The sequence below is a fragment of the Mus caroli genome, chromosome 7 (assembly GCF_900094665.2).
Source record: "Mus caroli chromosome 7, CAROLI_EIJ_v1.1, whole genome shotgun sequence".
Taxonomy (NCBI): Eukaryota; Metazoa; Chordata; class Mammalia; order Rodentia; family Muridae; genus Mus; species Mus caroli.
In genome coordinates, this window is record NC_034576.1 from 143,611,906 (window position 1) to 143,626,498 (window position 14,593).

At 49.8% G+C, this 14,593-nt stretch overlaps 1 protein-coding gene across 1 annotated transcript; it reads right to left on the bottom strand.

The window, feature by feature from the left end:
* Positions 1-2,790: 2,790 nt before the first annotated feature.
* On the bottom strand, positions 2,791-8,513 carry Gatd1 (glutamine amidotransferase like class 1 domain containing 1). Its single transcript, XM_021167237.1, has 8 exons — positions 8,396-8,513; positions 6,012-6,088; positions 5,215-5,320; positions 5,005-5,112; positions 4,090-4,184; positions 3,595-3,688; positions 3,354-3,465; positions 2,791-3,229 (listed from the first exon to the last, which is right to left on the bottom strand). Exons 1-8 carry the CDS (start codon positions 8,457-8,459, stop codon positions 3,223-3,225), a joined length of 663 nt encoding a protein of 220 aa, XP_021022896.1. The 5' UTR covers positions 8,460-8,513; the 3' UTR covers positions 2,791-3,222.
* Positions 8,514-14,593: the final 6,080 nt, after the last annotated feature.

Here is a 14,593-nt window from a genome sequence, read left to right on the forward strand (position 1 = left end):
CTCCCAAGTGCTGGGATCAAAGTGCCACCACAGCCCGGCTGAAACACTGTCTTTAAAAACAAAAATGAAGGACTGGAGAGATGGCTCAGTGGTTACGAGCATTGGCTGCTCTTCTAGAGGTCCAGAGTTAATTCCCAGCAACCACATGGTAGTTCACAACCATCTGTAATGGGAGACAGCTACAGTGTACTCGTATAAATAAAATATTTTTGTATAAATAAAAATCGGGGCTGGAGAGGTGGCTCAGTGGCTAAGAATACTGGCTGCTCTTTCAGAGTACCTGGGTTCAATTCCCCACAGCTCATAACCAACTATAACCCAGTTCCAGAAGATCCGGCACCCTCATGTAGACATGAGGCAACACACCAATGCATATAAAAATCTTTAAAAAAATAAAATAAGCAGCCGGTAGTGGTGGCACATGCCTCTAATCCCAGCACTTGGGAAGCAGAGGCAGGCGGATTTCTGAGTTTGAGGCCAGCCTGGTCTACAGAGTTAGTTCCAGGACAGCCAGGGCTAATACAGAGAAACTTTGTTTCAGCAAACAAAAACAATATTAAATACCACCTGTATATGTAAATGGGCATGCACACCAGGGCACACATATTTAAGCCAGAGGACAACTTTCAGGTACTGTTTTTCTTCTTTCCACTGTAGATTCCATGGTTCAAACTCTAGTGTGGTACTTTCACTGGCTGAGCCAATTGGCCAGCCCCTTTTCATCTTTTTTTAAAATTTTATTTATTTATATTATATTATGGATATGATTGCTGTATCTGCATGTACACCTGCATGCCAGAAGAGGGAGGGCATCAGACCCCATTACAGATGGTTGTAAGCCACCATGTGGTTACTGGAAATTGAACTTAGGACCTCTGAAAGAGCAGTCCATGTTAACTGCTGACCATCTCTTTCCAGCCCCACCTCCCTTTTCATCTCTTGAGCTGTTGTTCTCCTCAGCTGCTACTTTTCCAGGGTTTTCATTTTCTCCAGCCTGCTGTCCCCTCCTCCTAGGACCTGGAGCAAAGCCTGGTACTATCAGAGCCCACCTCACCTGCTACGGCCATGTGAAGCCTTAGTATAGACTGAAGCTTAGGTGGGCATTGGTGGCCCATGCCTTTAATCCCAGCAGTCCTGAGGCAGAAGTGTGTGTGCCTTCAAGTTTGAGGGCAGCCGCCTAGTCTACAAAAGAGAGTAGCCAGGCAGGGCTACATAGAGAAACTGTCTCAACAAACAAGATACGAAGTTCATGTAGAGCCAGCCAATTAGAAACTCTCAAACCCCATCAGCATGGCCTCACCTCCCCACTGTCTGAAGCTGTCTAACCCTAAAACCTTGGCTCCAAAGTAATGGTGTTAAGTGGGACTTGAGCTTCGTGAAACCATCAGTAATCGGAAGAAGTTCCAGAGAGCACTAACCCCTTCCCACCAGGTAAGCAGCAAAGAGGTCTGAGCCAAGAAGCCCTTACCAGCCACATCTGCTACCATGACCTGGGGCTTAAAGCTTCAGGAAGTATGTTGAATATATTTGTTGTTTACAGACCATTCAGCCTGTCTGAATCAGCCAAGTCTAGGGCACAGCCTCAGGTTTTTAAGGTTTTGTCCAGAAATACCCATCATTCCATGGTGTTCATGGCAGATGGGAGCAGTGCAAGGCCAGGAGGGATCCAGGGACAGGTGGGCTCCCCTGTTTCTTCCTTCCACATTTATTAACGGTTATTAACCTCCAAAAGGGATTCCTCCAGGTCTCTGGTGCTTGGGATATGCAAAGGTAAGTGGAGATGGAAGTTGAGAGGTTCAAGTTACTTATGTCTATCCCAGAGCTAGAAGGCCGCATACCAGAGGCTACAGGCCAGGCCAGGCGCCCCAGGATTGACAGCAAACAGCCATGTCCAGAAGGGAGATAGCCATGTCAGTTCCTCAGCCAAAGCCTGTCCAGGGCCTGGGAGACAGGACTCGTGGCTACCCTGCTCCACATGGCTGAAGCCCATCTGTGGCCACGCCTGCTAGGAATAGATGAAATACTTGGGCTGAGGCTTCTGTAGGCCAAAGGCCACTGGACAGACTATGGGGTAACAGCAGTCTAAGGATCTCAAGGTGTGGCTGACACTAATGTTTTTTCCATGCCATATGGAACAGAGTGACATCAGTGTCTACTTCAAGGGCTCAGGACTATACCAGGCTGAGCTGACACTTCTATTACATTCAAAACCACAGGCCAGCAATAGTTAAACAAGGGCAGACTTTCTCAGCAAGATTTCTGCCTCTTTAGGGATAGGATAACATACACTGTTCACCTTTAAAAAGATGAGTTCTGAGCCAGGCGTGGTGGTGCACGCCTTTAATCCCAGCACTTGGGAGGCAGAGGCAGGTGAATTTCTGAGTTTGAGGCCAACCTGGTCTACAGAGTGAGTTCCAGGACAGCCAGGGCTACACAAAGAAACCCTGTCTCAAAAAACAAAAACAAAAACAAAAAATGAGTTCACAGCCAGGTGATGGCACATGCCTTTAATCACAGCCTACGGGAGGCAGAGGCAGGTGGATCTCTGAGGTCCAGGCCAGCCTGGTCTACAGAGTGAGTTTTAGGACAGGCAAGGCCACAGAGAAACCCTGTCTCAAAACTAGGGGAGGCTGGAGAGGTGGCTCAATGGCTAAGAGCACTGACTGCTCTTCCAGAGGACCTGGGCTCAATTTCAAGCACCCACGCAGCAGCTCACAACTGTCTGTACCTCTAGTTCCAGGGGATCCAACACCCTCATAAAGACATATGTTCAAACAAAACACCATTGCATAGGAAATATAAAAATAAACAAGTTAAAAAAAAAAAAAAGAAAGGAAAGACGAGCATTCAGAGCAAGCTCCAGCCTGTGGTCCGTCCACACGATTCCCATGAACAGCGGAAGGGACAGAAATAGCCGAAAGCCCACAGAAGAGTAACGCCCCACCCTAAGACCCCACAGCTGACTACATCCTGTGGGCAATTCTTCTTGGAATCTTCAATCTGGAGTTCTCAGGGACTGCCTGGCCAGCCAAGACACTGTGCTGGGATGAGGAAAGGGTGCCTAGTCTACATTAGGACTGACAGTCCACAAGTATTAATCCCTGGGGGCTTCCAGCGTTCCACAAGGTCCTGATGGAGGCTTGAGTGTTCCATCGAGTATCAGTACAAGAGGCCACGGTGAGTTCAGTCCTGGTCTCTAGGCCACCAGGACTGCATCCAAGCTTACTTCCTATAGGATGAATACATGGTCCAGGCTCAGCACCAGCAGGCAGAGTGTCACAGACAAAACTGTCCAGCAGAGGGAGCCAGTCACAAAGCGGGAATCCGCCCAAACCCTTGCCCAGGAGCCTCACCGGCTGCCGCAGAGGAAGAGCAGGTTCTGGACAGCAGGAACGGTGGAGTTAGCGTTCTGGCCAGTGACCAGATGGCGGTCCAGCACCACGTGCACGGCGTCGGGCTCACTGGCTAAGGCAAAAGGCACAAGCCTTAGGCACACAAAGACCAGGCCCAGACCCACTCCCACCCATCAGGGATCTGTGAACACAAGCCAGTAGCCTCACCCATCTAAGCGAAGGGGCACCGACTTGAACTCACCACTGAAGCCAGCACCAGAGTCCTTCACAAAGTCCTCAACGATCAATGGTAGGCGGGCAAAGCCAGGTGCTCTGATGAGCTCGTACACTGAAGGCTGCAAGGGCAGGGCCTGTGTCAGACCAGCTAGTGGCCAGTCCAATGCCCTACTGCCCAAAGGAACAACCCCAGGGACCAGGCAGGTCAAATCCGCAGGGGGAGATGAGGTAAAGGCAAAGCTGTCATCTTTTAGGGACTAAGCCACTACAGCACCAAGGTATATGTGACCAAAATGAGATGGGCGGGTATCCTTGTATCCTCTGGAGGGTCCCATGATGTCCAGGTAAGGGGCTGAGGTTCCAGGACGTGTTTGCCCTCTTACACTTAGCACACATCACCCAGGCAAGGAGAGAACTGTTGTAGCAGCATAGGGAATGATAGGTCACAGTGCCTGCAGGAAGCTCCTCCTGGGTCAGGTAGGGGTAAGGAAGGATGCTGGCTTGTGCACGAGGTACTCACCCCTGTCAGACTGTAGCCCTGGAACACCCAGGACCTATCTTCATTGGTAGCACAGCACAGGGCAGCAACACCATGGCCAATGGCGCAGATGGGTTCTAAAAGCAGCAAAATAGTCTAAGGCCTTGGATGCTATCCTGGGTAGGGTCCCCTCCCAAGGGTCCCTTCACCCAAGGTTGATGTCTCAAGACTAGCCTGGAGCCCATACTGCCTGAGCTTTGAGACATGTGCAAGCATGCAGAACTCCCAGTCTATGTACCAGCAACTGCTTCAAACTACAGAGAAGCTATTGGGGGGCTGTCCTCCCAGGGGGACATCCTGCTCTGCAATGAGGCTACCCTGGATTTTCCCCATTGGCAAGTTAATGGCCAGTGTGTTCCCAGCCGAGGTGGCTGGGAACAAATGCTGCCTGTCTCAGCCTAGAAAACCAGCTCTCACCAACAAAGGACACCGTGTGGAGCCTATCTGCATGCTACTCTCTTCTGAGCATCCTGTCCCAGCCTACAGATGTGCTTATCACAACAGATGTTGCCCACTCCCATCAGGAATCCAGACAGCATCCTGACTAGCCTACCATGGAAAAAGCTAAGAGGCCATGGTCACCAGCCCTCTCAGCCTGAAAAGGCCCACAGCACACTGACTGACAGTACACACAATATATTTAGTGGGATCCCTCTGTTGTGCACATGATCTCAGAGCAAACTTATCTGTGTGCAGTCAGAGCCGCAGCAGCTCTCCACTCCCATCTGATGGGCATGGCCCGTCCTGAACACGAAACCCTGTACCCAATCTCCACTCCATCTCCTCCTTCCAAGCCTATAGACTCTAGTTCCCTGTCACCCACTGTTGTGGTTGTTCCCTCCTCCTTCCCACCCAGTTTCTGCCTGTCAGCCTGTCCTGCAGTTTCTTGTCACCTACTGCTCTCAGAGCGGAAGTGCTGCAGTATTCGAGCTAGGGACCCACTGCTGGCAAGATCTGCCAGGGCGCCAGGACAGCTGGGAATCAGGAGGGCATGGTACCGGGCACCTAGGGGGAAAACACAGGTCATATAAGGGCACGGCCAGGACACAGAGTCCTCCACAGGGTCCCGCTGTCCAGAAGCCACCACAGACCTCGTTTCCAACCTACCGTCTATGGACTCAAGCTTAGCAGGACTGGCGTATGCCTTGAGGCGGAAGTCTTGTACCCATCGGGCATTGCTCTCAGTCACATCCACAAAGTCAATGGCCTTTCCCTACAGAAGCAGGGTTAACACTGGTATCTCCCCCACATTTGGATGGCAGAGAACTCAGAAAGGCTAACAGACTGAAAAACAGCCCAGGGCACAAACACCCTCTTAAATAGCACTTTCACTGGCTGGCCCCAGCAGGAAGCCTCCAGTGGCTATGGAGAGAGAAAGATCAAGTACAAAGAAGGCCCAGAGAACCAAACCCCCAGTGTGTGGAGCCCCGTGTTACTCAATACTGAGGGCTTTCCATACCCTGCTCTCCCTTGGTCTCCAGTCTCCTACTTATAAAGTAGCAACAACTGTCCCACCCAAAACACTCAAAGTCACAAATACACAATACACACTTGCCGTGACCCATTTATACCATATGTCCCCAGGATACATGCAAGAATCAATAATCTCTCTTATTAGGAGCAAGTGTGTAGGACCCACATACTAGGGTCAAACCTTATCTTTCACTCCAAGATGGCCTGCAAAAGTGCAAGCCACAATGGAAAAAAAAAATTTCCCTGAAGATGGGTAGTCAGAGTCAGGGAACTGGGATGGTGGCTTAAGGATGCCTCCAAGACTGGCTGTAGATCCCCTTACCTGAAGGTAGCTCCCTCCTGGCCCTATCAACTACAGAGGGCTCTCTACACTCTCCTAGCCTCAACTCAGAAAGGAGAACAGCTCTCCCTGGAGAAGGGTGACTACTCACCCCTGGGGTGGCCACCTGTAGGTTGAAGGCAGCACTGGCCAGTGTGAAACAGTGGACGAAGGACTGGGCTGACACACCTGCAAAAGAGGGTTCCAGAAAGGTGAGGGCATGATAGGGCCAGCTGGCCCATCCGTATTCTTCATAGACTGCTCCAGTGCTCCTGGGGCCATCCTGGTCCCAGAACCTGCCTTAGGGGCAGTCCATTTTACCCACCCCAGGGCCTACTCCCTGGAGACAGGACAGCAGCCCTTCAGGATCAGGAATACATAACTGAGAAGACCTGCTCAGAGGTCCACAGCAAGTCTATTATTTTACCCAGCTTTGGCCACTGGCCTCTGAAAGACCTGTAGGTGCTCCAGTGGTTCTGAAGCCTCCCCAGACAGGCTCTCCACTTGACCTAATAACTCTACCTTCAGGCCCCCAGCTCACCTTAACTGTCCACCAACACCATTACACCCTTGGCTGCATCCTACCCTTTCCCACTATAGGTACTTCCAAACAGGTAAACATCTGGCGCATCCCCTTAGAGATCCACCAGGATCCAAGGTCCCCATAACGTGGGAAGAGCAGCAGTGTACATGTCACAGAGTTAAACACAGCAGGAGAGGAGAGTGGTGTCTGGGGCACTCCCACACCCAGGATATGGGTAAGATTCTGCCCCACCATGATATTCTCAGCCCTCTTCTGCCCATCAAAAGGTGCACACCTTAAATCCCAGCACTCAGAGGCAGAGGCAGGCAGATTTCTGAGTTCAAGGCCAGCCTGGTCTACAGAGTGAGTTCCAGGACAGCCAGGGCTACACATAGAAACCCTGTCTCAAAAAAAACCACCAACAACAAAAAAAGTCCTTCAAAAAGGAACGAAGCTTGCCTAATTCAAAAGACTCCAGCCCCCGGGTGTGGTGATGCACACCTTTGGTCCTAGCACTTTTTTAAAGATTTATTTATTTATTTTATGTATATGAGTACACACCATAGCTGTACAGATGGTTGTGAGCCTTCATCTGGTTGTTGAGAATTGAATTTAGGACCTCTGCTCACTCCAGTCCAAAGTTTATTTGTTTTTTTTTTTGGGGGTTTTTTTTTTTTTTTTTTTTGGTTTTTCAAGACAGGGTTTCTCTGTGTAGCCTTGGCTGTCCTGGNACTCACTTTGTAGACCAGGCTGGCCTCGAACTCAGAAATCCGCCTGCCTCTGCCTCCCAAGTGCTGGGATTAAAGGCATGCGCCACCACGCCCGGCTCAGTTTATTTGTTATTATAAATAAGTACACTGTAGCTGTCTTCAGACCAAATGGTTGCTCTCTCCCACCCTGGTCTTAAGACACCCTGTGGGTCTTAAGACACTCCAGAAGAGGGAGTCAGATCTTGTTAAGGATGGTTGTGAGGTTGTTGGGATTTGAACTCAGGACCTTCGGAAGAGCAGTCAGTGTTCTTACCCGCTGAGCCATCTCACCAGCCCCTAGCATTTTTTTTAAAGACAGCATCTCATGTAGTCATTGCCCTCTTTATCCTCCTGCCTCCAACTCTGACACTAGGCTTTTGGCTTGTGGATTTTGTTTTGGTTTATATTTTGAGTCAGACCTCACTGTGTACTCCTGCTAGCCTGGAACTTGCTATTTACGTTCCAGACTGGCTCAAACTCCTGGAGATCCATCTGCCTCTGCCTCCTGAGTGCTGGGATTAAAGATAATTTTTAGCTTCTCAATCCCTCACTTTCTGATTCTCAAGGAAGGCCTACCTAGGTGCTGCTGTAGATTCTCTTTACCCTCTATTCCAGGGAGGAGCAGCACTCTCAGGCCCCTCCCACCTCCACCTGGGACGCTTCAGTGTGGAACCCAGAAATTCATCAGTCCAAGATCCCGACGTACCCTCGCGCTCACACCCACTTGCAGAGGTCTATAGGAATCGAGAGGGAAACCCCGGGCCGCAGCCCTGGGCTCCACCTCCCCACAGTGACTATCTCGGGCCAGTCGGTTCCCTAAGGACCCGTGAAGTAGTCATCTGCCCAGCGCCCCAGACACACACTGGGCAGTTGGAACATGAAGCCAACAGACCCCCTCTGCGTGAGGGTGCCTTTTAGGCAGCTCTTTCGAGCAACCTCTTTCAGGATCGCTTCCGGGAGGTGCACGAAGATAAACCCAAGATAGGGGGGAACAGAGAGGCAGAAAACACGGGCAGAGAGAGTACCAAGCCCCTGCGGCTCACTCGGAGGAAGGGTCATCTCTGCAGCCACTGGCCGTCCCTGTCTGCCAGCGCAGACAACATAGTAGGCCTGCGCCAGAGAAACAGATGCAGGGTCCCAGAATCTCAACTCCACAAATACAAACGTTAGCCCAGAGTCAGGACTGCAGGCCAGTGAGCTACACAGCTGCCCTGCGCGCCTCACCTTCGGAAGCGCCGCTGGCCACCAGGAGACACGCAGGCCTGCTTGGCAGCCGCTCGGACGCCATGGCTACAGCCCAGGCGGATATTTGTGCGAGGGATGGGACGGGGCGGGGCTCGCCTGCAGAGAGCGGAATGCGCATGCGTGAGGCACGAAGGGCGGGGCTCGCCGGCAGGATGCAAGGTAGGTTGGGAGAAACAAACGCGGAACTTGCGTGAAGATGGGGGCAGTTTGCGCATGCGCGTGGAGTAGTGATTGAATGGCGAGCATGCGAGGGGCGGGGATTGAGCGGGGGCGGGGCGGGGCGGGGTTTGGAGGCGGAGGCGGAGGAGGATACGCCCTGGGTCTCTGAGTAGTCGTTTCCTGATTGGAGGCCACCGGTACAGACTTGTGGCCCTAGGGCACATCAGTTAAGCGCAGCGGGCCGGGTAGACGTTTCGGAGTCCGAGTCTGCCACAGACCTACTACGCCTAGGGCCTTTGCCCGAAAGTTGAGCCTGGCTAAGTGTGTCAGGGAGCGATGACCGGTCGGGCGGACAGGGTGAGGGGCACAGAGTTGGGCCATATGTGAGCGGGTCTTCCTCTGCCGGTTTGTGAAGATCCAGAAGATACCTGGGTCGTTTGAGTTTTGTATGTTCCTATAGAGGATGGAATGTCACTTCCTGAACTGTGGACGCCTCTGGGGGTTCTGTTGAGTTTCCTGAGGAAAAGACCAGATTGGGGAGGTCAACTTGTAACTAAAGCAATTTACGTCGTACTGCATGATTGTGGGACTCCTGCTGGGGCTTAGGAAAAGGAACCTGAAGCCCAGGGTTGTGTGTTGTCTGAGTAGCGACTTTTGAAGATTCACAAGCCAGTGGCCAGACCACAAGCTTGACCTAGCCATCCTTATTAAATCCCCATCTGTTGACATGAAACCCTGAAATTGAAGGGGTCAGATTGGCTAGTGTCCACATACTCACACAGTTCCACCTTGGTGCTGTCTCCAGAGTAACATTAAGGCACCAGAAGTGACAGAGCCAGCAGTAAGCTTGATTCAACGCCCAGGTATTAGATATAATTTTGTAAAGAGACTACCATTGCAGGGAAGTGTCTGGACAGGGCAAATTTTACTCTTGAGGAAGAGAGTGCTGGAGGAAATGGTGAACAGCACCCCAAGACAGGAAGAGCATTTGATTTTGTTCTAACTTAGGTGGTGGCTGTTTCTTTTGCCCACTGACTGGAGTCCGACCTCACAATCTTATTCAGTTAACTAGTCGGAAAAGATTCGACATACAAGAAATGGAGGAGGGGAAAGCAGTCCCTGACTGGAGGAGGACCACTGTTCCAGGCTAGTATAGAGAAATAGACCTTTGGATAAACAAAGCTTTTACTAAGTGGAAAGGATTAAACATTTGCATAAAAGTCTTACAAGGTGAAGGAGATAAAAATATTTGAACTCTTCATTCTAAACACAAGTTTTATAATATTTTGATAGAAAAGACTAATATTTGCTGGGTGTGGTAGCCTGTGCCTTTAATCCCAGCACTCAGAGACAGGGCAGGTGGATCTCTGAGTTCAAGGCCAGCCTGGTCTACAAAGGGAGTTCCAGGACAGCCAGGGCTACCCAGAGAAACCCTGTCTTTAAAAAGGGGGGATGGGGGTGGGAGGGGGGCTGTAGAGATGGCTCAGTGGGTAAGAGCACTGACTGCTCTTCCAAAGGTTCTGAGTTCAAATTCCAGCAACCACATGATGGCTCACAACCATCCGTAATGAGATCTGATGCCTTCTTCTGGGGTGTCTGAAGACAGCTACAGTATACTTACATATAATAAATAAATAAATAAATCTTGGGAAAAAAAAAGACTGATACTTGATATTTCTTAAACAGGTTCCAGTCCTGAGGGAAGTCAGGGCAGGAACTGAAGCAGAGATTGGGACCATGGAGGAATAATACTGCTTGCTGACTTTTTTAGCTACCTTTCTTTGCTTTTGTTTTTGTTTGTTCATTTCTTTTTTTTCTGAGCTAGGGTTTCTGTGTGTAGCCCTGGATGTCCTGGAACTCACCCACTCACTCTGTAGATCAGGCGGGCTCCTAACAGAGATCTCCCTGTGAGTGCTAGGATTAAAGGCCTGTACTGCCTACCACCACCCAGCTTTAGCTACTGTGTGTACCTTGCCTGACAGACATGTGAGTCACATAGCTGGGGGATGCATACTTGAGTAATTCTATGACCTGTGTCCACAGTGGCATGCTTGCAAGTGAGCACAATGTCTGGTGTCCAGCAGAGCCTATGGGAATGCCCATGACCCATATGGTGTTCAGCGTTCAGGACTAAATAGGCAGATGTAACAGACAAGCAGTGGTTGGCCAGAAGCCATGCTCTGAATCTGACATCCCTAGGCCACCTCCCTTTGTCTCCTGTGATCAGTGGGAGGGATTCAAGGTTCTAGCACATAGGTCCTGAGTTCAAATCCCAGCAACCATATGGTGGCTCACAACCATCCATAATGAGATCTGATGCCCTCTTCTGGTGTGTCTGAAGACAACTAATAAATAAATCTTTAAAAAAAAGAAAAAGAAAAGAAAGAAAAAGAAAGAGGCATTAGAGCTGGGCATGGTGGCGCACACCTTTAATCCCAGCACTTGGGAGGCAGAGGCAGGCAGATTTCTGAGTTTGAGGCCAGCCTGGTCTACAGAGTGAGTTTCAGGACAGCCAGGGCTACACGGAGAAACCCTGTCTCAAAAAAAACAAAAACAAAACAAAAAAAGAGGCATTCAAGCCAGGCACAGTGGTGAAAGCCTTTAATTCCAGCACTTGGGAGGCAGAAGCAGGAGGATCGTGAGGCCAGTCTGATGGAGATAATGAGCTTCAGAACAGACAAAATTACAGTGAAAGAAAATAAGGCAGTCCTTCTCTTCCATATCCGGAATCTGTTTCTCCTGGAATGTAAGGGTAGTAAGAGTCCTAAGAGACTTCTGCCCTGCTGGGCTGACCTGTGCTACAAGGCCTCCTGCCCCCTGGGACCCCTGCTGCCTCTGTGGTTCCTGTTTCAGAACAGGCCTGGGCTGTTTCCAGACCAGCTATGCACATCAAGGAGGTGCTTTTTGTCAAACTCCCAACCTTCTTGAAGCCTGAGGCACCAACTGTGACATCATCTGCTCAGTACTGACTTCATGAGAACACCCTCACACCTCCCGAGTTGTCCTGAGTGCCCCTCTCTGTTAGTTCAGGTGACTATCACATGCGCCTTGGATATGAGGACTGAGTGTTCGGGGACATGAGGTTCTTTGGGTTGGGGTGAATCACAGTCCTTGCCATGTAAATATTTCTCAGGGTGGAAGGTGAGGACCTGCCTAGAGATGAGAGGCAGCCCTCAAGTGACCTTCAAGACCCAGATGAAACCCTTTCCCCATTAGGGCTCAAGTGGGGTTCTCCTGGACCAAGTAGACTGGGTGAGGTCTGGAGCCTTAAACATAAGTCATGCAAAGCTGTACTAGGCAAGCAGAGTGCAGCCGGCAGTCTTGCTCTGTCAGGTATGGGGTTATAATAGCTCCTCCACCTAAGGTGGGTCCTCTGCAATGTCAGAGAGCTAAAACGGCTGGCCAGCCAAATACTAATATGTGGGCAGGTGATGGCGCTGTGGCCTTAAGTAGGGTGGTATGGCCAGGAAGCAGGCACAAAAGGGTCCCTGTGAGTAACAAATCTAGGAGCTTCACTCTGATACCTCTAGATCCATGGGGCTGGAGGGGGCAGATGAGAAGGCTTCATAGCTGTGTGCCCCTCTCTCCATGAATAGCTTATTCCAGAGAGCCTCCTCATCTGCCCTCTTAGGATTTAACTGCACCGTGTTCTTTTTTCCTTCTTAGAATTGGAAGGCCAACAAAATCAGTCACCACCAGGAAGAAGGTACTGTTCTTCTGTTCTGGGTCAAAGAATAACAGAAGCTTGAAGAGAGCTCAAATCCACTTCTCAACCCTGGCAGCTGGCCAGGAAGTCCTAGTTACAGCTCAGATAGACCACAGGGATGGTGGTGGAAGTGGGTGTCCAGGCACGGGTAAAGGTGTCCCCACTCTGCCATTCTTTTCAGTTACTGTATAGCCCCACATGAGCACTGGGATTGGGATTACAGGTGTGGATTCTCTGGGAAATGGGCGCTGGTTCTCTCTGATCCTCTTAGCCTTTTTCTGTCCTTGTCATAGTGCTTGTCATGACTCAGGCATTAAAGGGCAGAGCCTCTACTGAGGAGATACAGGGCAATTAGATGGGAGCAAGCATAAAGGTGAGTGGCTGGCGGCTGGTTAATATGCCTCAGTTGCAGCAGAAGCCTAGCTGCTCCACTTTTATCGCCTGCTGTCGCTGATGGCTGAGTGGGCAGCTGGCCAACTTCCTTATTTCTAGGATGCAGAAAGCGTGGCTCGTGTATTACAAGCCGCTCCAGAGCACACCAATGAGCTGGTGAACCAGCTTGTTTTTGTATTTCTGAGACTGGCCTATTCAACCTGGAGATGGGTAGAGCTACATCTTGTTAGTTATGCCTGTCTCTCTCTTCTCTCTCTCTCTCAAGATTTATTAAGATTTATTTATTATATGTAAGTACACTGTAGCTATCTATCTTCAAACACACCAGAAGAGGGAATCCGATCTCATTCTAGATGGTTGTGAGCCACCATGTGGTTGCTGGGAATTGAACTCAGGACCTCTTTAAGAGCAGACAGTGCTCTTAACCTCTGAGCCATCACCGCTGAGCCATCTCTCCAGCCCCATTCATTTACTTCCTTCTCTCTCCTTTCCTCCAAGTCCTTCCCTTCCACCCCACCTACCACCTATGCACATCTTTGACCCTCTAAACCTAAATTTCTTGCTGGGACCCCAGAGATGGACTTGGGAAGCCTCTGAACACCATTGTTATCATCTTCGTTGAATAAATCTCAGATTTTTCACTATTCCTTTTGTATTGTTTTGAGACAGGGTCTCACTGTGTAGCCTTGGCTCTTCTGGAACCCTGGAGCCAGGCTGACCTCAAACTTAGAGATCTACTTGCGTGTGTGTGTGTGTGTGTGTGTGTGTGTGTGTGAGAGAGAGAGAGAGAGAGAGAGACAGAGAGACAGAGAGAGAGAGAGATTGCAAGTCCTGGGTTTGGGGGTGGGGGGATGTTGTTTGTTAGTTTTTTTTTAGTTTTTTTAAATTCTGGGGTTGCACTTAGGATGTCAAGGTAAGTGCTTGTTCACCGAGTTAGCTTCCCAGCTCCTTATTTTTCTCTTCCTTCTGTAGCTGGCATATCGAGGATGGCTTGTTAGGACTGTCAAAGGCCAGACTTTGAACCAAACAGTTTGGCAAGGCTGCTGACGTAAAACAAGGCTTTCACTTCAAAGTGAGTAAGAGATGTTTGTTCTAAACCAAACGTAAGTAACCACGGACCAGGAACACCAGTCAGGTTGCCTCGAATGCGTTCCAGTGTAGGCATGGGTACATGAACGATAGCCATAAGACAAAAATGTCATAAATGGAGGCGTTTGCCAGATAGATACGTTGGTATGGGAGGGACACCAGATAGGAAGGTAGATAGCAGGGGAATCTCTGCTGCAGATTTCAGATGTTGTCTGATAACATTCTTTGCTTTCCAGTTGGTAGCCTGAATCAGTCCAAAGGTTCTTCCCGATCGCAGGATGGCAGGTCAGGCCGACGTGGACAATGAGTAACTACAAAGAGAGCTAAAGATAACCCAAGATAATGTGGCTCTGGGTCTGGGATGTTCCCACTCTACACATTAATCATGAGGTTCTGCTTGTTCAGTAAGCCTTGTGCCTTGTGGAATCTTTTTTTTTTTTATTTTTTTTATTTTTTTAAGATTTATTTATGGGGACTAGGGAGATGGTGGCTCAGTGGTCAAGAGCACTGACTGCTGCTCTTCCAGAGGTCCTGAGTTCAATTCCCAGCAACCACATGGTGGCTTGAAACCATCTGTAATGAGATCAGATGCCTACTTCTGATGTGTCTGAAGAGAGCTACAGTGTACCTATGTATAATAAATAAATCCTTTTTTTTTAGATTTATTTATTTATTATATGTAAGTACACTGTAGCTGTCTTCAGACACTCCAGAAGAGGGAGTCAGATCTCCTTACGGATGGTTGTGACCCTCCATGTGGTTGCTGGGATTTGAACTCTGGACCTTTGGAAGAGCAGTCGGGTGCTCTTACCCACTGAGACATCTCACCA